The sequence below is a fragment of the Lacerta agilis genome, chromosome 14 (genome assembly GCF_009819535.1).
Source record: "Lacerta agilis isolate rLacAgi1 chromosome 14, rLacAgi1.pri, whole genome shotgun sequence".
In the NCBI taxonomy this organism is placed as follows: domain Eukaryota; kingdom Metazoa; phylum Chordata; class Lepidosauria; order Squamata; family Lacertidae; genus Lacerta; species Lacerta agilis.
The window spans coordinates 29,424,396-29,447,059 of NC_046325.1; the positions used below are offsets into that span (position 1 = coordinate 29,424,396).

The following is a 22,664-nucleotide window of genomic DNA, read 5'->3' on the forward strand; positions in this document are numbered from 1 at the left end:
GCACAGAAAACCCTGCCCCCTCCTGTTTCTCTTCTTTCATGGAACTCAAGGCGGCATACGTGAGGCTCCTCAGTTGTCTCCCATCCAGGCACAGGCCAAATGCTCAAAATATGGTTAGCTTCAGCAAGGCAGCAGTATCATTTGCCCTCAAGCCATGCCCTGAGACCTGCCTATGTTTACCTTCTTCAGAGAAGCCTCAGTATGGGATGCCCACCTAATGCCGCCTCCCTTTGAAAACAAGACTAGGTTTGTTACCTCACCGAATTTCGTGCCGTTGTTCTGAAGTGTGAGGTAAAAAGAGTTAAATACACACACTTGGAACATTTTATGTCTTTTTGGGTAAGGAGCACAAGCCTGTTTGCTTAGCTCCTGGGAAATCTCCGGTTCAGATTCCACCTCGACACCATCTAGCTTTCAGAAATAATAACGCTGACCTAACTTGTTGAGAAACTGAGAGAAAATATGTTGGGCTGTTTGAACACTTGAAGTGAGCTCCATAAATGCTAAATATAGAGCGTAGTGGTTAAGAGTGTAGCACTTGGACCTGGGGGACTTGGGTTCAAATCCCCTGAGTGACCTTGGGCCAGTCACTGCCTCTCAGCTTCACCTACCTCACAGGGTTGTTGTGGGGTTTAAATGAGGAGAGGGCAAGTTGAGCCTTGAACAACGCTTCAGTTTGTCATCACTTATAATGGGGGTGGCTGTCAGGCACCTTTTCCAACAGTGTTCTCTCTTGTGTTATGAAACAGAGTGCCCCACCCCCACCCCGTTACACTCTGATTTCCCATTTATTTTTCAAACTGACACCCTTGACATTTTGCAGCTACAGTACTGGCTTTGGTTTCCCCTTCAATTTAAAAGAACAGCCTCAAAAATAGATAAACTTCTGCAAACCTCTGTGTGCCCACAAACATTATATTTCTCTCTTGCTTTCTAGTGGCCCCATTTTGGCTCCATCCACCATGGTATGATTCCTGATTAGTATCCTGGGGCAGCTGTTTGGTCACTCACTTTTTGTGTTGATTGACAATGCTGGCAGTCGATGAGGCAGTGCCATTTAGGAATACACACACTCATTTCTGCATATATCTTTTCAGTACCTATACACATACACCTGTCTCCTCCCCCCCCCAGTGTTTCTCTAAACTCTTTTCATTGTTGTCTGGCTATGTGTGTCGGTCAACAATTAGTTTTGTCTTTGATTTGTTTTATTTGCCCTTTTGGTGATGGCAGTGGGCGGCTTCCTTAATCAGCTTGCAGAAGAGAAGCGGAAAGTTGTAGCAGGACTACTTGAGCTGCCTGCCATGCAAAGCGGAAGAGAGAACTGCGTTGCCTATGTTTCTTGATGACAAAATTATTTCCAGGCCTCAGACCTGGGGGGGTTTGGTGCTGTGTCTTTTACTTGACCCTTAACAATTAATTAATTAATTGTGCTTCACCCATCTGGCTGGGTTTCACCAGCCACTCTGGGTGGCTCCCAACAGAATTAAAAGCGCAATAAAAAATCAAACATTAAAAACTTCCCCAAACAGGGCTGCCTTCAGATGTCTTCTAAAAGTCAGGTAGTTGTTTCATTTCCTTGACATCTGATGGGAGGGCGTTCCACAGGGCGGGCGCCACTACCGAAAAGGCCCTCTGCCTGGTTCCCTGTAAACTCACATCTCGCAGGGAGGGAACTGCCAGAAGGCCTTTAGAGCTAGACCTCAGTTTCCGGCCTGAATTATGGGGGTGGAGACACTCCTTCAGGTATATACTGGGCTGAGGCTGTTTAGGGCTTTAAAGGTCATCACCAACACTTTGAATTGTGCTCAGAAACATACTGGGAGCCAATGTAGGTATTTCAGGACCGGTGTTATGTGGTCTCGGCAGCCGCTCCCAGTCACCAGTTTAGCTGGTGGTTGGCATGGCTTGCTGATGGTTGTGGCATGGCTTGCTTTGAGGAATCCTCTCTGCTGCTTACTTTCTGCAGCATGTGTGTCTTTTTAGGGTACATGGAGACGAGTCTAGATAGTATTCTGATCGTGGAGTTTGGGTGAGAGAGTGAATGGGACCACATGAGCTCCCTTGCTCTCAGTCAGTTGTGATTCCAGTTTAAAAGCTATGGCGACTACCAGGCATATAAAAGTTGAGCATATGTTGTGCACTTAAAAACTGACACACAAAAACCTGCCAAGAGTCAGAGGACAATGTGTGGTATAAATGTTATTTTTATTTTCACACATACAAGAAGGAGGCAGGAGGGAACGCCACCGGTGACATACCACAAATATTAAAAATAGCTCTGGGTGAAAAATGTTCTGCTACCAAAACAGGGGTGGAACAGAAAGCTGTCCAAAATGGAACATATATTGACAGCTTCCATGAAACTTTGTAGCACCAGTCAAAGGAATTAGGGGAAAAAATGTTATAGAGGCCACCTAAACAATTTGATAACACTTTAACATGGTTTCCAAATCTGGTGCCTTCCAAGGATGGTATTCAGTTTTACTCAGAGTAGACCTGTTGTAATTAATGCAACTAACAGTCATGTTCCATCAGTTTCGGTGGGTAATTTGAATGAAATTAGTTGAATACCACCCTGTAAATTTTGGATTACCAACTCCAATCCTTCCTAAGCGTTGGCCATTCTGAGTGGGTTTGGTAATAGTTGGGAGTCTGGAGATTGGAGGAAAGGCTATGTTAGGCTGAGATCTCTATCAGGCCTAGCAGTTCAGACTCACCTTGAATTACTCCAGTAATTCCAGAGGTCAAGCATTTGGGATTTCCCTAGTGGAGTTCACGCAACTCTGCTCTTTATCACAGTTGGTTTGGCAAATATTTGCTTGTTCCGCATGTGTCATGATCTTGGTTTTCTTCTACACCAAGTTCTGCTTTCTGAAGCAATTGCGATCATTCCGCGTTGCCTTGCCACAAGTCCCCAATTTGTTCTTTGAAGCAAAACGGGGTTTCCTGTGTGCTGCCTTGGCTTGTTTCCTTCGTTAGAGGGAAGTGGCCGCTGGATGCAGCAAATCTGATTTGCGTCGGGAGGAAGGGAACCTGCTTGCTGCATCAGGGCAAGGGGACAGTCCCTGATCACTAAGAAACCACTAAAAACAAAAGTCCCAATTTATGAAAGAGAGGCCTGTGAGTAAGTATTAGCCTTGGTAAACCAAATGGAGACTCCATGAATAGAGGCAATGTACTGTATATTCTGGCGTATAAGACTACTTTTTAATCCAGGAAAATCTTCTCAAAAGTCGGGGGTCGTCTTATACACCGGGTGGAAAATCTGCGGTCAAGTATATCTCAAACTCTATATTTTAACTGGAAAAGTTGGGGGTCGTCTTATACGCCCAGTCGTCTTATATGCCGGAAAATACGGTACCTCTTGATTGTTGGCAGCCAGGAACAGGGCATGGCTGTTACATTCTGCTCAACCCATGCGCTTCCTATGGGATCTGGCTGGTCACTCTTGAAAATGAGTGTTGAGCTAAGTGGCCTAACCCAGCAAAGGAATTTTTGCAGTGCACATCTGTATATCTGTATTCAGAAGTATGTCCACTTTAAATTCAGTGGGGATTACTCCCAGGAAAGTGGATATGAGATTGCAGCCTTAGTCATCTTGCATGCAGGAAAGCAGGAGGGGTAGAGAGAATCAAGATTATTCGTGCATCTGGCTATGGATTATTGTTAGTGTTTCCCACCTCATATGTCTTCTTCTTCTTCTTCTTCTTCTTCTTCTTCTTCTTCTTCTTCTTCTTCTTCTTCTTCTTCTTCTTATCATTATTTATATACCACCCTATACCTGGAGGTCTAAGGGCAGTTCACAGAAAAGATCAACATAAAAACCACCATATATACAGGGTGAGTCCTTTAAAAGAGGCCCCAAGGATACAGAGTACACATGTTCCACGAGGCCTCTTTTAAAAGACTCACCCTGTATAAACAAAATAAAAACAACCCAATAACACCCCCTGCTTTATACATTGTATAAACAGAGCAACATGCAGAGACAGCCTCCAAAATTCTGCACTGATAATTCTGTGCTAAAGAAAGTGAATTCTGGGATGCAAATAATCAAATGTGTTTATTATTATCTAGTCAGACACTTCTTGAAGGCATACAGTAATTTTCCATTTCTCGGAGGCTCGCGTGGCTTCTTTCTGTTGTTTTCAGATTTGCGCACCAGATAGCTGTATCAGATACAATGTAGTACAAATTAACCTCTTACGATGCTTCTGGGGAAACGTACACCATATCTGTGGTAATTACTTCACAGACATTAGCACCGAGAAGAATAGGAAAGGAAGGAGAATGCAACAATGTATAAATTGGCACACTCCCACCACCACTAAGAAACCCCCTACCAAGTAAAGATTAAGCAGGACGTCATGCTGATGTGTTAAGAAGCCACGGTTTGGTTTCATACTTTCCTTGAACTAATCATTCTGAGCCACTAGGACAGGGGAGGGGCATCTTTTTCCACCTGAGAGTTTTTGCAGAACCTTCCAGGAGCCACAAGCCAGCACTGGGTGATTCTAAGACAAAAGTGGTTAGAAACAATGGAAGGGACATTTATCTAGATACAGTAGAGCAGGGGTCAGCAACCTAAGGCCCATGGGCCGGAAGTGGCCCACGGAGGCCATTTAACCGGCCCACGAGCCTCCCCTGAACTGAGCCACCCACTCGGTGAGTCCCCGCGCACTGTGGCAAACCAGCACAGCACAGCACAGCACAGCGGAGGGACTCTCTTCCGCAGCTCCAGAAATCGCTTCTCCGCATGCCCAGATGCCTGAAATTGTGTCTGCACAGGCGCGATTTTCGGCGTCTGGGCATGCGCAGAAGCAATTTCCAGCACCGCGGACATGCGCAGACGTGATTTTCGGCGGCATCCTGCACCAGTTCAGCCTATGGAGGATCTCTGCGGGAGTGTTCTGGCCCAAGTCTTACACACATCTCCCTTTCCATCCTCCATCAAAACAAGGAAAATATATTGTCATAGTGCAAGGACCCATTCTGGCAGGGGAAGCACTCTGTACAGAGCAGGGCTACTGAGGGGGCGTGGCCAGGAAGAGTCCCAAGGACCAGTGAGAGGGGCTACATTTAGCCCCCCAGGCCCAAGTTTCCCCACACCTAAACTCTGAGAGAAAGAACTGGATGTAGTTTAACTTGACATGAAAAATGCATTTATGAATCACTAATAGGAATGTCTGTCTATTTCTTTATTTCTTTATTTATTTAGAAACCCTTTCTGTTTTAAGTTTAGGTTGGTTTGCAATTGCAGTTTATGGATCTTAAAGGAAGTGTCCCATCTTGGTGGAAATAACATGGTGCACCAATGTCGGGGTTTGGGTGCTGGAGCTCCTCGTGCACAAACTTGGACTGCTCATGCACGAGGTACCAGTAGCGGGGAAAGCGGCCAGCGTTCCGCGTGCTTTTGAGCACGGGCGCCGGCCAAGTCTCACAATCCGAAGGAAACTGAGTAAGCCGGGTAATGACTCCGAAGGTGCATGAGTTCTTAGTTGCCTTCTAACCAAAATATTGCCTCGAGAAATAGAAGATACCCTGAATCTGAATAGGTAGATTAACTCAAGGAAAATTAAAAATTTTACCTTAAACCTTTTACTCCCCTTTTGCCCCAAAGAAAGACAGACACCGGTTATATCTTTAGTGGCTTTGGCAGAACCCGCGTAGGCTCGTCCCCTAAGCTAAGTTCTCCTAAGCTCAAAGTCCCTGCGCGCCCAATCTTCCGCGAGGCTAACTAAATAAACTAAAACCGAAATATCTTCCGCAAACCTAGCCCTAGGCTAAACCTAAAAGAAACCTAACTAAAGCTAAACCGAATGATCTTCCGCGATCTAACTCTAACTAAAGGAAAAACCCATCCAACCCATCCAGCCCGCTCCTAATACCCTTAAACTAAACTTGACTTCAACTAAAACAGAACGGAAAGAACGTCGTCGACTAACCCAAACTGAACGTGCCTAAGCGGGGAGCCTCAGCCTTTTATTTAGGAACAAAGGTGACATCATGATCAATGCCTCAACCAATAAAATCACTGTTGCTGCCCTCTAAAAAGGCGGGAAGCAAGTTTAACGCTCATTAATAACTTTGAACATGACCGGAACTACAAAATAAAGGCGGATTAATCTCATTGGTGAACCAAACTATTCATTCTTACTTTCGCGCGTAGTAATACCAAAAGTAGTTCCCGAAAACTTCATTAAACAATTAAATAAATGTGGGTCCTATGGCGGATCCGTGCAACGTATTCCGACACACCAACTTGCTTGTAAAATATATACCAGTATATATATATATTCTGTTTGTTCCTAGGTTTCCAGAGTCAGTGGCCAAGATGGCACAGTGGAACCAGCTGCAGCAGCTGGACACCCGGTATTTGGAGCAGCTCCACCAGCTCTACAGCGACAGCTTTCCGATGGAGCTGCGGCAGTTCCTTGCACCCTGGATAGAGAGCCAGGACTGGTGAGCCTTTGTACTTTTCTCAGTATTTGTGCCTGTGTACACCCACACAGAGAAATTGACTGGCTGGCTTTGAGTGAGATCCTTTCCTAATGCCAGAGCTCTGCAAATCGACATAGGAAAAACTAAAAGGGGGTGTTCTGATGAAAATGATTTTTGTTGCACAGGGAAAATTCCATTCTTTAGTTGGTTGGTCCAGGGGTGCTCAACCTCTCTCTTCTTGGAGACCCAGAACGTGGCCATGCACGTATTGCACTATGCAAATTGACCCCCATATGCATGATCAAGCTAAGAGGTTTTTTAGTGGTGGAGGGTCACCACTGAAGCAAGGTCCCCATCTCTATAGAGTCCTAATGCTACCCCATCAGCATGAAAGAGGGAGCTTTTCAGCCACTGAGAAGTGCTAGATTGTGAAATTGGGTGTTCCACAATCTGTAGCGTTTACCAGGGTCTGGCAGGCTTGCGTTGCGTTGCTTTGCTTTCTGTGCCTGCCCACTCCTGGCTATTAGCAGAGTTCAAAGCCCCACAGCAAAAGCTTGTGTGTAACTGCCAAGGCAGCACAGCAATAATTCACAGAAGCATTGTCTTCTTAAGTAGCTGAGTTTATTTACAAAAACAATAAATCTTTTCCCGGAGTGCTCAGTTCCATGACTGCTCCAGTCGGTGAAAACGAAACCAAGAAAACAGCACACACAGACAAAGACCAAAAACCCATATGTGTACTACCCACACAGTGACCAGTGCATCACAGCAGAGCACTTAACTCTTTAGGCTCTGATACTCTCCACACCCCCTCTCGCGCTGGCTCACTGTGGAAAACAAGTACGTCAACTTATACAAGAGATAATCCTTTACAAAACTCCTCATGTCTTTGAAAGGTTAACGGTTTTGTGAAACCATCAGCTAAATTTGCAGTACTCGGACAATAGCTGAGTTTCACCAATCCTAATTGAACACTTTGGCACACATTTTAAAACCTGATATCCAAATGCTTTGTTCTGGCCTTAAATTGCGCTGACTCCGCCAATTTTAGACAAGGTTAATTGTCTTCCCAGATGACAATGGGTAAATCACAAACACCGTAGATTTCTTGTACTAAACATTTGTAGAACTCTACCTCTCTGCACAAATTGGATAGAGCACTAAACTCGGCTTCGGTGGAGGAGAGTGCGATTAGACTCTGTTTTTTCGACCTCCAACCAATCAGAGAATTTCCAAATTTTACCACTGAACCAGATATAGATTTCCGATCTTCCAAATTGGCCCAATCACTGTCTGTGTAGCACGTAAGTTTTGGCTCACCCTATGCTGACAGCTTGAGACGGAAATCTTTAGTGTCATGCAGGTATCTTAACGCTCTTTTCATACCGTTCCAGGCATGGACACTAGGTTCTGAAGCTTCTCTGCTCAGCAAATTGACTGCAAAAGCTATGTCTGGTCGAGTCCACTGGGATAAGTATAACAAACTTCCCAAAGCAGACTGGAAGACTTCGGGGCTTTCAAAAACAGCTTTATCCCCGACTTGGGAATCTTTTATGAAACTTGCTTCCATGGGTGTTCTAGCACCCTTGCAATCAGACACCCTAAATTTTCCTAGTATCTGCTCAATTTTGCCTTCCTGCGTTTCTTTGCGTCTTGCTGCAGCAGCTGCATTTAGCTCTGCCTGGGTGGCTCCATCAGGAGCAGGCACTGGGGGGGCTAATGTACAATCCCAAAGATCCTTCCCCAAAAGCCAAAACCTTGCACGTTGATGCCATTCCTCCCAATTTTGGCCATTCAAGGGTGCAAAAGGTGGAGCAAAGCTGTCCTTATTGCCATCCATCTCCCAGCTCCTTTGGGGCTCTTAGCATACTCACTCAGTAGCTCTCCTGGCTCCCTTCCTGGGCTGGAACGATGGCTGCTTTCACTTCTGTGTCCGTCTTCTGCCAGCGAGTTTCACTGCCTTATGCCAACTGCATCAAAGCAGGCTTCTCCAGCTGGCTGCGTGGGCACCTTGCAGCTAACACTGTGTTATAAATCAATTCCATAACCTGCTAGATTGTGAAATTGGGTGTTCCACAATCTGTAGCGTTTACCAGGGTCCGGCAGGCTTGCGTTGCGTTGCTTTGCTTTCTGTGCCTGCCCACTCCTGGTTATTAGCAGAGTTCAAAGCCACAGCGAAAGCTTGTGTGTAACTGCCAAGGCAGCACAGCAATAATTCACAGAAGCGTTGTCTTCTTAACTAGCTGAGTTTATTTACAAAAACAATAAATCTTCTCCCGGAGTGCTCAGTTCCATGACTGCTCCGGTCGGTGAAAACGAAATCAAGAAAACAGCACACACAGACAAAGACCAAAAACCCATATGTGTACTGCCCACACAGTGACCAGTGCGTCACAGCAGAGCACTTAACTCTTTAGGCTCTGATACTCTCCACAAGAAGAAGTCCTCTCACACTTTGTGCTGATTGGAGCAAATCAAAGTGAAAGGAGAGGAGTCAGCCACTGAGGATTGGCTCCTAGGGTCACTCTGGAGAAAGCTGAGGTCACTAAGGAGGAGTTGCGCTGTTTCCTCCTAAGGTAACATGATGTAACATGAAAGTGTGGAGTTATTTCTTCCCTGCAAACTTTCTTTCTTTCTTGCATTTTTTTTAACACCAACTTGAACAATATTTTTGCAGAGAGACATTGAGGTCCAGGCAAAACTGCTCTGAGGATTGAACCTAACCTACAGGCTGTTGGTTTAATGATCTAGATCAAGGGTGGGGAATCTTTGGCCCTCCAGATGTTGTTGGGACTCCCCAATTCCCATCAAGCACAGCCAGCACAATCAATGGGCAGGGATGATGGGAGTTGGAATCCAACAATATCATGGGGGGGGGGGCACACACACAAGCTCCTAATCCCTGACGTACTGGTAAATGCGCAAAACATCATGACCTTCCAACTGGCATCCTGTAAATTCTTCATTATTATAAAGCGATGTGGCTTGTAGCTGAAATCGTGAGATTTCCAAGAACCTTCACTTTGTGGGCGTATTCTCTTGAGCGAGAGTTTGCTCTTGATTACGTTCTTGCAAAACTCGCTAGAAATTCCCAGAAACCTTTTTCCCTCTTGAAAAACATACAAAAGCTTCCTGGTATTAATTGTACTTCCTGCTTCTAATGGAAGAAGCGGCATTCGTGGAATGAAACCGAGAGGGAATTCTTGGCCTCGGAATCGCCTCCGTTTCCAACATTATGGCTGAGAGGTTCTGTTGCTTATGAAGCCAAAATGGCACTACCCAGGCACAAGAGGGGAAGTATTGGCTTGGGGAGGGGGAGAATATAAAGTTGTGGGTTTTGATACCCCAAACCAGCCCGATGAGGACCTGAGAATGCTGGCTTGTTGGGGCATAGGAGGATGGGAAGCCCACTCTGATGCCATTTTAGACAGTCATGACTTCTCCTAAATAATTATGGGAGCTGTAGTTCGTTAGAGAGTTGTTAGTAGCCCCTATTCTCCACCCAGAACTACAATTTCCAGGGTTCCCTGTGAAGTGGGACTGACTGCTAAACCATTCTGAGAATCCTATAGAACTGTAGAGCTGGAAGGAGCCCTGAGGATCGTTTCGTCCACCCCCTGCAATCCAGAAATATGCAGCTGTCCCATACGGGGATCGAACCTGCAACTTTGACATTATCGGAACCAATGGAAATATCCAGAACTGTAGCTCTGTGAGGGTAATAGGCATGGCTGTGTTAAAGTGGTGTAATAGTGCTTTAAAATTGTCTTCATCTTTCTTCTTTGGCATAGCCGAGTAAGAAATGTCTTCCATAAACACGGTTTTAAAAGTGAGTTTGTAAGTGACTGTGGAGGCCAATTCTGGATCCACGCATACTTCCACAATGGGGACATAGCTTTCTGGGCAGGAGCTGATCATGGTGAGGGTTTGCCAAGCGTGCCTTCCTCTTAGCGCGTTTCTCCCTTTCGTCCCGAGTTCGACATGGCCTGGTGTGACTGGAATCCTGAAGAGGGAGCACTTGGCACTGCAGTGTTGTTGTTGTTTTCACACCCTGGGAGGGGGGCGGCGGCTGTTTTTGTTTAAGTCTCTTTTCTTTCCGATCTGTACAGGGCCTATGCTGCCAGCAAGGAATCCCACGCCACATTGGTGTTCCACAACCTCCTGGGTGAAATTGACCAGCAGTACAGCCGCTTCCTACAGGAATCCAATGTCCTTTACCAGCACAACCTGCGCCGGATCAAGCAGTTCCTGCAGGTGGGAGGAGCTGATAGGTCCTGCGCTTCGGAGAGTCTTGTGCTTTGTGGGCACCCGCACGCACGCACACACACACACCCAAAAAGTGCCAACCCAAGTCATAAAACTCAGGGGATATCTGGGAATGAAGGTGTTCAATCCACTCTTGACAGGAGGCAGTGATGAAGGTCACCAACTTAGATGGCTTCAAAAGAGTTTATGGCAGATCCATAGAGGAGAGAGAGCAATCGACGGCTGCTACTCTGGATTTATAGGAATTAATACAAACTATTTGAAAGAGTAGGAAGATGGGAGAGCGTTGAATTTTGTCCTCACAGACTGCTGCTGAAATTTGCAAGGCCAGATTTGATGGAATAGTTTGATGGTTTAGGGAACTCTTAATAGCACAGATTAAAGAGAGATGTTGAGCCCTGAGCTTGGGAGCTGTGCTCACGACAGGCTTATTTTAGCTTTTACGGTGGACATAAATTCCCGGCTGCTCATGTTGGGCGCCCAGCATATATTTTCACCTGCTGCCCTGAATCTGAAACCAGCACGCAATACTTTTTTTTACGTGCTCCCATAGAAGTGCCCAGCTGCCGCATCGCTGCATTCCTCCAAACCAAGGCTGGGTTTCTTAAGAAAAGCTTGGCGTCTTCACCTAGGTTTTGCTCTCTCTGTGTGGCGGTCATTCATTCCATTCCTCTTCCTCTCTTACAGAGCAGGTACCTGGAGAAGCCCATGGAGATTGCCCGCATCGTGGCCCGCTGCCTCTGGGAGGAGAACCGGCTGCTGCAGACGGCAGCCACGGCAGCCCAGGTGAGAGGATGCTGACGGGAGCGGCTTGTCCCACTGTCGCCATCGGTTCCCATGAGGGACTGGCCGGCCATGTGGGTGTTTAGAACACGAGCCAAGCAGTGAATCACATTGACAGCTCTTGGTGCAAATACACCGTGATCAGTGCATCCTCCTGTGTCCATATGCTGCTACTGCTGTTTGCAGCAGGGAGGGAGAAACCTGGGACCCTTCAAATGTTGTTGGGAGTACTGCGCGCACACCATCCATTGAACACGCTGGCGGGGGCTGACGGGAATTGGGAGTCCCAACCTGTTCCCTTCCTTGGGTTATAAGGGGCAAAAAGCTTGACAACAGGCATTTCCTTTGATGTTTCTTCCAAAGCCTACATCTTTGCTTGCCAGGAAGCAGTGCCTCGCAGCTTTGCTTGCCAGGAAGCAGTGCCTCACACCACCCAAAACGGGTCCCTGCACGCTTCTGCCTCGGTTGCCGCAACACGCCTTGAGCTTTTCCCTTGTCAATATTTCTTTTCTGCGTTCAGGTTTCAAATGCAGCCATTTTTTAATTCTGTGGCTGGAACGGTTGAAAGACAGCGTGGTTTTGCAGGTGTTGCCCCCCCCCCCCAGGGTGGATCATTCAACACAATATTTCCTTTTGCCACAAGACAAGCCTGCGCAGCTGTATGCTACCGAGTAGAGCAAATGGCTCGCTGGCCTGTGCCAGCTTGGAGCTTAACCAGGGGGGGCGGGAGGAAGCAGCACCGAAAGAGCTCCTGCGCTGACATTATCCTCTTTCTTTGAGTGAGCACACTCAGAGGTAAGTGAGTGCAAGCAACTAATGCTAGGCAGCCCTGGGTGTTCAGTCAACACACACACACACACACCGTGGCTTCTTGTCCACCCTTTTTTTTATTATGCAACTCAGCTGCTTTCTCCTAAGCAAAGTCAAAGAGGTCTTTAAATGCCACCCCCAGCACTCATCAGGATTTTCCCTGTGGACACCTCAGGGCTTACTCTGATTTGCTAATGTCTCAGTCTGGATCAGAATGTATTTACCATGTGATAGTCTCTCCCAGGTTTGCTCTTCTTAAAAAGAATGAAAGAAATTGCAGCCGTGAGGGGGCTCAGTCTGGATCAAGGCAGCAGGAGGCTGGCTTTCCCTCCTTCTCATTTGCTGTTTTCTCCAGAAGGTGTAATTTGCTGCAATGGCCCCTTCAGAAGCAAATAGCAGGGGTTTTATTGGGGGAGGGAGGGTGCTTACAGTATGAAAACGGCACAGGCGGAAATGTCAGGTGTTCCTTTGCTGTGTGTTGTCGTCCCAATCTGTGTTGGGGAACAGAACTCCCTGCAGATGCAGGTTGAAAAATGCATGAAAAGGTAGGATAGATGCTTAATAAAAGGAACCCCCTGCCTGCCTCACACCATGGGTCAGACAGAAGCCCTTTGCCTTCATCTCAACGGATACAGGGACAAGTTGGTGGAACCAACACTGCTGGCACTTCCACCTCTGCTTAACTCCCAGCGTGTCCCCTGTTTTGACAAGACGTGACAAAACGCTGGCTAGACAATTCTATGGACCCCGCCAGGGGAAAACGCTGCCTCCTCTAAACTGGCTGGCTTGCTGCGGTGTTCAGGAATGAGGCGGGTGCCAAGGCATGCTAGGACCCTCGTACCTACGGGACCGCCTCTCCTGGTATGCCCCGCGGAGGACCTTAAGGTCCACAAATAACAACACTTTGGAGGTTCCGAGCCACAAGGTGGTTAGATTGGTCTCAACTAGGGCCAGGGCCTTTTCAGTACTGGCCCCGACTTGGTGGAACGCTCTGTCACAAGAGACCAGGGCCCTGCGGGATTTGACATGTTTCTGCAGGGCCTGCAAGACGGAGCTGTTCCGCCTGGCCTTTGGGTTGAACTCAGTCTGACCCTTATGTTTCCCTCCCCTTATGGTTTTGATTTATGGGCTACTACTAAAATGAGGCTGCATTTTAAAATTTAAATTGTATTTTAACCCATATTTTAATCAACTGTTTTTTCTTTTACATTTTATTGTAATTTTATTGGTGTTAGCCACCCTGAGCCCGGTTCTGCCCAGGGAGGACGGGGTATAAATAAAAATTTATTTATTATTTACCTATTTATTATGCTGCTTGATAGCTCCTGCTTTGCACCTTCCCGGCAGGAACTGGGATAGGCGAGCCAGGATGCTTCCTGCTAATGCCCAAATGTTTTGTTTGGTTTGATTACCCGAAGCCATGTTCACTTGTTGATTTGTGGCTTGTGTGGGAACAAAAATTCAACCAGTCCCAGATTCGGATGTAGCAGGAAACCACAGATCCTCCGGGGTTTTTTTTTTATCCTGTTCACTGGGGAGGAGCAAGGGAGGAACAACCTGACAGCGTGTACTCGGTAAAGGGACACACAGCTCATTGGAAGAGTAGGCAGTCCAAGCTCTGGCGGGGCTGGGAATGTTCCTTGCCTGAAATTCAGGAGAGCCATTGCCAGTCAGGCAGACGATACCGAGACAGGTGGACCGGCGACCAGAGCTCAATGTTCATGTGTGTGTTCCTGATAAGTCGCAGTAAGCCGGAAAGTCTGGTTTATTACATTTACACTCGGCCAAAACTGATTTATGAACTTCTTTTATATGGCTTAAAATCTCTTAATGTCTTACCTCTCTCCTCCTCCCCGCTTTAATACAGCAAGGTGGGCAGGCAAACCACCCTACAGCTGCCGTGGTGACGGAGAAGCAGCAGATGCTGGAGCAACACTTACAAGATGTCAGGAAAAGGGTGCAGGTGGGTGGGAGAGCTGCTCTCTCTCTCTCTCTCTCTCTCTCTCTCTCTCTCTCTCTCTCTCTGCTCCCAAGTTTCAAGCTTGCCTAGAGTTTGTGACTGCTCCCCAACCTCCTATTCCTTGGCATTTTCTTGCAGGACTTGGAGCAAAAGATGAAAGTGGTGGAAAACCTCCAGGATGACTTTGACTTCAACTACAAGACCTTGAAGAGTCAAGGCGGTAGGTGGGAGCTTGCTGGGAAAAAGGGGATAACAACTTTTCCATCATGGCAAATTCATGGATGGGGAGATGCCCTTCTGTCCTCATCCTTTGGGGAGCAAGGGAGCTCATACAGCCCAGGTGCTTAACTTTCCTTTTAAATCAGGGGAGCTTCTGGCCTGCAGACTTCACGAGGCACGCCTGGCCTCAGCATTGGGTCTGCCAAGGCATTTCTCCCAAGCCACACCGGCCTGCGTCACTCCCGATGTCATGTACGATGTCAGGTTGCGGGGCAGGTAAGGATGCGCTGAGCCAAAAGGGGCTTGCAAAGCCCTCTATGCAGCGCTCCAAAATACGTGCCAGCGAACTGATAGCCCGGTCATCACACTTTCATGTGAGCTCTGCAACTTTGTGTGGGCAAATGCCATTCACCTGACACCATTGCACACCTGTCACACTTGGCATGCAGAGGGTGGGTGGGTGAAGATCTGCTGGCCAGATCCAGTTCACCAGCCCTGTTTTAAATAAAAGGAATGGGAACCTTGCTTGTACACTGGTTGCAGATCTCACCAGAAACCTGATGCCCATCTTCTCCCGAATCTGTCCTACACAGGGCTGCTAAAGAGGAACAGGATGCCCAACTGCCTGAAAGATGAATTAGGCCAGCCTTTCTTAATCTGGTGCCCCTCCATCTGTTGCTTTAGACCAGGCATAGGCAAACTCAGCCCTCCAGATGTCTTCAGACTACAATTCCCATCATCCCTGACCACTGGTCCTGTTAGCTAGGGATCATGGGAGTTGTAGTCCCAAAACACCTGGAGGGCCAAGTTTGCCTATGCCTGCTTTAGGCTATAGCTCCTACAATCCCTGGCCATTGGGCCATGTTGGCGGGGACAGGTGGGAGTTGGGAGTCGCCAACAGCATCTGAGTTAGGCTGACCAGAACAGGTGTGCAGAGGGGAAGAACTAAGAAACTCCAGGAGCCTCTGACATGTTTCCCTGCCCCTCTCCTGCTGATTTTCTTTAGACATGCAGGACCTGAACGGGAACAACCAGTCGGTGACGCGGCAGAAGATGCAGCAGCTGGAGCAGATGCTGACAGCCCTGGATCAGATGCGGAGGGTAAGTAAGGCCGGCTCCTTCCCAACCCCACCTGAACTGCTAACGAGTAAGGCAGAATGATGCGGGATATGCCTGGTTTTGCAGCATGTGGCCCGGGAGAAAAGCATCCAGCTTTAGCATGGAGCTTCCTCCATGCTGAACATTGATGCTTATAGCAAGCCAAGGGGGCAATGCCCTATGGGCATTGGCTTTCTGTCTCTAATAGGGACGAGTCACACACCCATGATTATTTAACTCCACGTCTCTTGGTCAGGTGACTTGCTGCTGGATGTGTGAGCTGGCTCCATTTCAGACAACGACATTTCAGATTTCCTTACTTGATGCAAAAGTCTCCGCCTCTGGTGTTCGCCTCTATCATACTTGAAAACCACAGAGAGGCAAGTTTGCATGTAAACAGGGGAAGCGGAATGGAGTCCTGAACGTTGCCTATTTCCTTCCTCCCCTAGGGGATTGTGAGCGAGCTGGCTGGGCTCTTGTCGGCCATGGAGTACGTGCAGAAGACGCTGGTCGACGACGAGTTGGCTGACTGGAAGAGGAGGCAGCAGATTGCATGCATCGGTGGCCCACCCAACATCTGCCTTGACCGCCTAGAGAACTGGTAAGAACCGAGAGCCCTTGGCTGCCCACTTACCTTTCCAATGCTTACAAAGCGAGAATCTGGTTGAGAGTGGATTGCCCTTACTTTAATACACCTCAAAGCAGAGGAGGGTGTTGGGAGCCACAGAGCTTAGAGCAGCATCAACCTAATGTGGAGGACAGAACAGGCAGGGCAAAGACCAAATTCGACCCTCCAGCTCTCTCTGCCTGGCCCTTGGACAGGCTGCTGCCTGTCAGAGCAACTACTGGGCTTAGCTGAGCCACAGTGGTTCCCGCTTGCATAGATTTGGATGGAACGTGGCACCGGTGAGGTTTCCCAAAGGGGAGGGCACAGCTGTTCAAAAGCATTATCAAGACAATGTCCAGTTAGAAGAAGAAGAAGAGTTTGGATTTGATATCCCGCTTTATCACTACCCGAAGGAGTCTCAAAGCGGCTAACATTCTCCTTTCCCTTCCTCCCCCACAACAAACACTCTGTGAGGTGAGTGGGGTTGAGAGACTTCAGAGAAGTGTGACTAGCCCAAGGTCACCCAGCAGCTGCATGTGGAGGAGTTGAGATGCGAACCCGGTTCCCCAGATAACGAGTCTACCGCTCTTAACCACTACACCACACTGGCTCTGAGTAGTGTTGTTTTCTTTTTAAGACACGTGTTTGTGTGTGTATGTGTGTGTGTGTGTTCAGCTCACTTTCTTCTCCCTCGCCGCAGGATCACGTCCCTTGCCGAGTCACAGCTTCAGACCCGCCAGCAGATCAAGAAGCTCGAGGAGCTCCAGCAGAAGGTCTCCTACAAGGGCGACCCCATCGTTCAGCACCGGCCCTTGTTGGAGGAGCGCATCGTGGAGCTATTCAGGAACCTCATGAAGAGGTATGTTGGCCTGCTGCCCTTGCGTGTATGGGAGAGGTGCCATCCCGTGAGGCTGCGGACTGGGATGCTGCTACTGAGAGCATGTTCATCTGGGAACCTTCTACTGAGTCTGGAAGTTTGGACCAGCACCCAATTCCCACCACTGACCCCCCCCTCTCTCTCTCTCCCACCACCACCACCACCCCACCCACAGTGCATTTGTGGTGGAGCGGCAGCCCTGTATGCCAATGCACCCGGATCGCCCACTGGTTATCAAAACTGGAGTACAGTTCACGACAAAAGTGCGGTGAGTTGTTGGTTTTGTGTGTGTGTGCATGCATTGTATGGGGAGGAGGGTCAGCTATATGTTGCTGAGTGTTGCAAAGCTTAGGGCAGATAAAATAAAGTAGTTCTAAACGTGGCCCATAGTCAAACTGTGGAACTCACTCTTGCAGGAAGCAGTGATTATGCCACCAACCTGGATGGCTTTAACAGAGGGTTGGGCAAAGTCATGGAGGAGGAGAGGGCTGCCAATCTAGCTAGGGTGGCTGCGCTCTGCTTTCCACAGTTGGAGGCAGCAATACTTCTGAATACCAGTTGCTGGAAACTACAGGAGGGGAGAGTGGCTCTTGTGCTCGAGTTCTCCGTGCGGGTTTCCTCTCGGGGTATCTTGTCGGCCACTGTGAGAACGGGATGCTGGACTAGATGGGCCATTGACCTGATCCAGCATGCTGTTCTGATGTTCTGCGTACCTTCTACACTTAAAATCCTGTGCCAGAAAAGAGGCATTCTGCGACAGTATAAATTATACAGATTTTGCATATATGTGCTTGACTTTTCAAATTTTATTCCACTTCTGCTAGGCTTGGGGAGAGGGGCAAAGAGGAAAAAGACTGGGAACCCCACGTGCTGTCGGGAATCCTTCTCAGCCTCTCTTTCCTCCCTACCCACAACCACATCCCATTCTAGCTTCTGAGGCTTAAACTGGGCATTACCCACATATTTTCAAGTTTGTTGGTAGAGCCTACAAACTTTTTTTTTTTTTGTCTCCTCTTCCCACAGAAAGGTGTAGATGGGATTCTCAAGCACAGTGCAATTGAGCATCACAGTGGTGACATAATGAAGCTCTCTTGTCTGAGGGGCATCTGCACACAGTGAAACTAGTTTCAGTGGACATGGACTATGTTCTACTTGTTAACCTGGTGCCCCTTCTCAGGGGCAGCAGCTGCCCAGCTGGTTCCCCCTCCCCCCCCCAAAAAGTAACAACATATGAATAGTATATGAGGGATAGGGGTGCATGGAGAAAGGGTGAGATTTGTGTCTTTGGAAGCTAATGTGAACTTTTGACTTCTGCAGGTTACTGGTTAAATTTCCTGAGCTGAACTACCAGCTGAAAATCAAAGTCTGCATTGACAAGTAGGTCCCGGACCCTTTTCGTGAACAAATTTGAGGGCAGGGATTGTGGGCAGAGGTTCCTTTAAATGTATATAACAGACTTTCTGGTTCACATTGGTCAAACCATGGCTTAGTGCTGGCTCCTGAGGGTTGGGTAGATCATGATTGCTTTGCTCCACCTCTGATCCTGCTGTGCTGCTGTGAGCTAAGCCTTGGTTTGCCTGAGTGTGTCACCTGGATCCATTCTTATGGTTTGTCCCGTTTCAGACAAACCATGAGCTGTAACAAAGGTTTGTCCTTGGATCTTTTGCAGCTCATGATTTGCCCCTGGGCTCTTTATAGCTCGGAGTTTATCTAGAGGAGAGAAACCACCAGTCCCGGTTTGAACAGCGCTCTTATGACAAAACTATGTCTTAATTCATAGCATTGCCAGAGGAAGAGCACAGTGACCACAGCGTCCTATGTAGGAATGCCTTGGTACTGAGCCAGCTCTCCCTGCCCCTCCTTCTGATCCCAAAGTGTGGCAATGATCTTTCCTGGAAGGGGAGGAGAGGCACAGCCCAAACCTGTCTGGTGCTGCAGCTTGAGAAGCCTTTGCAAATATTATTCCTTTAATTATTAATATTGATTTGGCTCAGGTTTTAGGTTTGGAGCCTAACCTTCAGCTGTCTTCAGCCTGCCTACCCACATTCCCTAAAAAGTAGAGAGGAAGGCCCTTTCTTTGCACCTCTGCCCCACAGAGCCCCAAGACCTTCCCCCCCCAAATACAGGGGTGAAGAAACCTCTGGCCCCTCCACTTGGACCCCAGAGCCTGCAAGCTTGGCCAGTAATCGGGGTGGGGGGACGACAGGAATTTGTAGTCCAGCAGCAAGCGGAGAGGGCCTCAGGCTAGCCACCCCTGCTCTAATACTTTCCAGTGATGGCATAGTTATGATGATGACGACGCTGACTTCTCTGCCAATTGAGGAAATTGGAGTTCTTGGTAGAATAATGCAGGAAAAAAAGCGAAAAGGACACCAAGGACTCAGGCCAAAATAACAATTTGATAATAATTTGGTACACTTTGACCTGAAAACTGTAAGACACTAGTAGCTGAGGAAGAATACCGAAACCAGGCCTTGTCCTGGCGTTGTCATCTCATTCGTATTACAAACCTCAAGGAATAAAACTTACAAGAGACTTGTATAATTTATATCTTATTGAATCGTTATTTTGGCCTGAGTCCTTGGTGACTTCTCTGCCAAACCACACCCTGCCCCTCCTGCTGCAGGGGGTGGGTAGAATTTAGGGCTGTTCAAGCGGTGTGCACACACTGGGTGCTGGGCCAAGGGGGGCAGCCATCTCAAAGTCCAATAAGCCGGGCACTGGGCATTGGGCCTCCCACCTCCATCCCAAAGCCTAGTTAGCACTTTCCCAGTTTGGGGAAGGAGATCAGAGGGCTCTCGGAACCTGTCAGAGCCTCACACCTCCTTCCCAAAGCTGGAAGCCTCCTTACTTGCCTTTGGGAAGACAGTTGTGCCAAAGGTGTGTGGGTGTGCCAAATTTTTGCCTGGCACAGGGCCCCCTAGTACCCAAGTTGGGCGCTGCTGCAAGCCCTTTCTGATTACTGCGTACAGCAACCTAATCTGAACCTGCCAACTCTTGCTCTTTTTCCTGTAACAGGGATTCCGGTGAAGTTGCTGCCCTCCGGGGGTAAGTTAAAGGCACTGCGCCCTGTGGCTTCCTCTCTGCTGAGATGCATCTCGTGCGTTTGCAGGCAGCTGTACTTTGTTGGGGGGGGTTGTTTCATTAGTAGTAAGATAATTTAATTTTAAATAAATTATATTCAGTTGCTCAATCGCCTTTTGGGGCACAATGGCTCCCCATCACGACCGCGTTCAAGGCAATAGCTGTAAAACGCAGAGCAAAACAATCATCCGGTTAAAACCCATTAAAACCGAGCCCCTAATAAAAAGCAGACTGAAAAAAAATCAATTTCCAAAGGCTTGCAAAGAAGGAGACCACTTGTGTTTTCTGGGGTGGGCTACAGCTATGGGATCTGCTTCCGCAAAATGACCACAAACTTGGATGGCTTTTTAAAAGGGGGTGGGGGGTTTAGGCAAAATCAGGGAAGATGAGGACGGTCAGGGGCTTTTATGTGCCAGAGGCTGGGAATTGCATTTCGGGAAGAGTGCTCTAGTGCTTGAAAGCTGTTGCAGCATCTGGCTGGCTGCAGTGAGTACGGGTCACTAGTCTGATCCAGGGCTGCTGCTATTAACATTCTCAACGATGGGTTTGGTTATGGTTAATAATGGTATTTTAAATGCTAAAACACTCTCAAGGCATTCCTCCCATTTCCCCCCCCCTCCCACTTTGCCCATCAAGGTCCCGGAAGTTTAACATCCTGGGCACAAATACCAAAGTGATGAATATGGAGGAGTCCAACAATGGGAGCCTCTCTGCAGAGTTCAAGCACCTGGTGAGCGGCACAGCATCTCTCCCCTCCCTTGCTCCCCAAAACACTCCCTGGAAGCACAGTGTGTCTAATTTATCCCTTTTTTATCTCTCTCTCTTCCCCACCCCTACCCCCCATCACAGACACTGCGGGAACAGAGGTGTGGTAATGGCGGAAGAGCAAACTGCGATGTGAGTGACCCAACACAGCACTGCTGATGTAAAATGAAATGTTTGAGAGCAGGAGTAGTTACTTCTCTTGCTCCACTGGGAAGTGCTAGTGGCAGAAATCTCTGTTCCGGGGATGTCCCTTCTCTCTCCCTCTCCCCCTCCCTACTCATCACCCCCATTCCGCTAGGTTTTCTAAACCATGCCCCTAAATTGTTTACAGCCAAGTATCTCCTGCAAAAGAAAAAAGACCAACCCTTGGGAATGGGGAAGTGGTCTCTTTTAGGTTTGACTTTCTGGAAGATCAGTCCTGTAAGTGCCTTTTCAAAGGCTGATTGCTTTGTTTGTCTCTCCGCTTTAAGCCTAACTCAACAGAACTAAAAACGAAACCAAAATTGCAAGTTGCTGCTGTGTTTTTTTCCAAAGGGACAAAGAAAAATATACCCTAGAGAAATATTTATCTTCCCCCGCATTTACTCTCCACTTCCTCCTCAGGCCTCCCTCATCGTCACAGAAGAGCTCCATCTCATCACCTTTGAGACAGAAGTTTACCACCAAGGCCTGAAGATTGACCTAGAGGTGAGCCCTGGTTGTGCTGATTCCCCACAGTCCACCCACTTTACCGGGGGGGGGGGGGGTGTTGCAGCTGCACTGGGAATCTACCCTGCCAGAAATCCTCTTTTGTAGTACTGGTGTGGGCGTCTTGTTGGGAGTTTGCATTGAGCAGAATGCGGGGAATTTACCATGTCAGTAAAGTACAACCTACAATTTGCATCCGCAACTATGCTCAAGGGCAGCAGCTTCCAGAAAAATGGAGAGGGGAGGAAACTGACAACTCCTATTTTGATGGAGGATGCAGAGCTGTTTGCATATTTCCTTTCCTGCTCCCTCTTTCGAAATAAGTGGAACAGCCCGTTCATGAGCTGCCATTGACCAGAATCAGAGCATTCGCCCAGTTAGCTCAGCATTCCCTGCACTAGGAGTGGTCAGTGTGATGTTCTCCAGATGGTTGTTGAACCACAACTTCCATCACCACCAGGTGGCATGGGATCATGGGAGTTCAAGTGTGAAGCATCTGGAGAGTTGGCTGCCCCTGGTCTACACCGACTGGCAGTGTCTCCCCAGGGTTTCAGGCAAGGAGTCCTTCTCAACCCTATCAAGAGATGCCAGGAATTGATCCTGGGACCTGCATGCAGTGCAACTGCCACACCACTGAGCTGTTGGCCATTGCACTATGCATTGGAATACTTGTGATGGCTCCAAATTATGGTGTTGCCTTGTATCCAAAACGTGGACCCCAAATCTTGAAAACCTAGACTGACATCCATGAAAAAGAACTCAGAAGAACCGAACAGACCAAAACAACGATGACAAACTCTAGAGATAAAGACTCTTGTTAAGTCCCTTAAACCTAACTAATTGTTGCATGCCTTCATCCACCTCCCTTTTCCCTTATGGACATACCAGCATTTCCAGCTTGCTTCACCACAAGAGAGTTGGAAAGGGGTCCCACAAGTCTCCCTACCTGAAGACAATTAACTTCATAACGATGCATAAGGACTAGAAACTTGGTGGTTTGGTTAACTGTGGAGCAGGAGCCGGGGGGGGGGGGTTTGTTTCTTGTTGCCCAGCAGAGACCTGAA

At 48.0% G+C, this 22,664-nt stretch overlaps 1 protein-coding gene across 4 annotated transcripts in view; it reads left to right on the forward strand.

Annotated features, from left to right (window-relative positions):
- STAT3 (signal transducer and activator of transcription 3) overlaps positions 1-22,664 on the forward strand; it is a 43,445-nt gene that overhangs the window by 12,317 nt on the left and 8,464 nt on the right. For 2 of the 4 annotated variants that reach the window (XM_033168937.1, XM_033168939.1), the window contains exons 2-15: positions 6,316-6,465; positions 10,554-10,698; positions 11,398-11,496; positions 14,171-14,266; positions 14,402-14,483; positions 15,489-15,583; positions 16,030-16,181; positions 16,888-17,046; positions 17,240-17,332; positions 18,382-18,441; positions 20,083-20,112; positions 20,785-20,878; positions 20,998-21,045; positions 21,517-21,600. In XM_033168937.1, coding sequence (XP_033024828.1) covers positions 6,338-6,465; positions 10,554-10,698; positions 11,398-11,496; positions 14,171-14,266; positions 14,402-14,483; positions 15,489-15,583; positions 16,030-16,181; positions 16,888-17,046; positions 17,240-17,332; positions 18,382-18,441; positions 20,083-20,112; positions 20,785-20,878; positions 20,998-21,045; positions 21,517-21,600 — 1,365 coding nt within the window. In that variant the 5' untranslated portion in view covers positions 6,316-6,337. Of the gene's footprint in view, positions 1-6,315; positions 6,466-10,553; positions 10,699-11,397; positions 11,497-14,170; positions 14,267-14,401; positions 14,484-15,488; positions 15,584-16,029; positions 16,182-16,887; positions 17,047-17,239; positions 17,333-18,381; positions 18,442-20,082; positions 20,113-20,784; positions 20,879-20,997; positions 21,046-21,516; positions 21,601-22,664 lie in introns of those variants that run through there. The other 2 variants (XM_033168938.1, XM_033168940.1) reach the window with 1 other exon arrangement.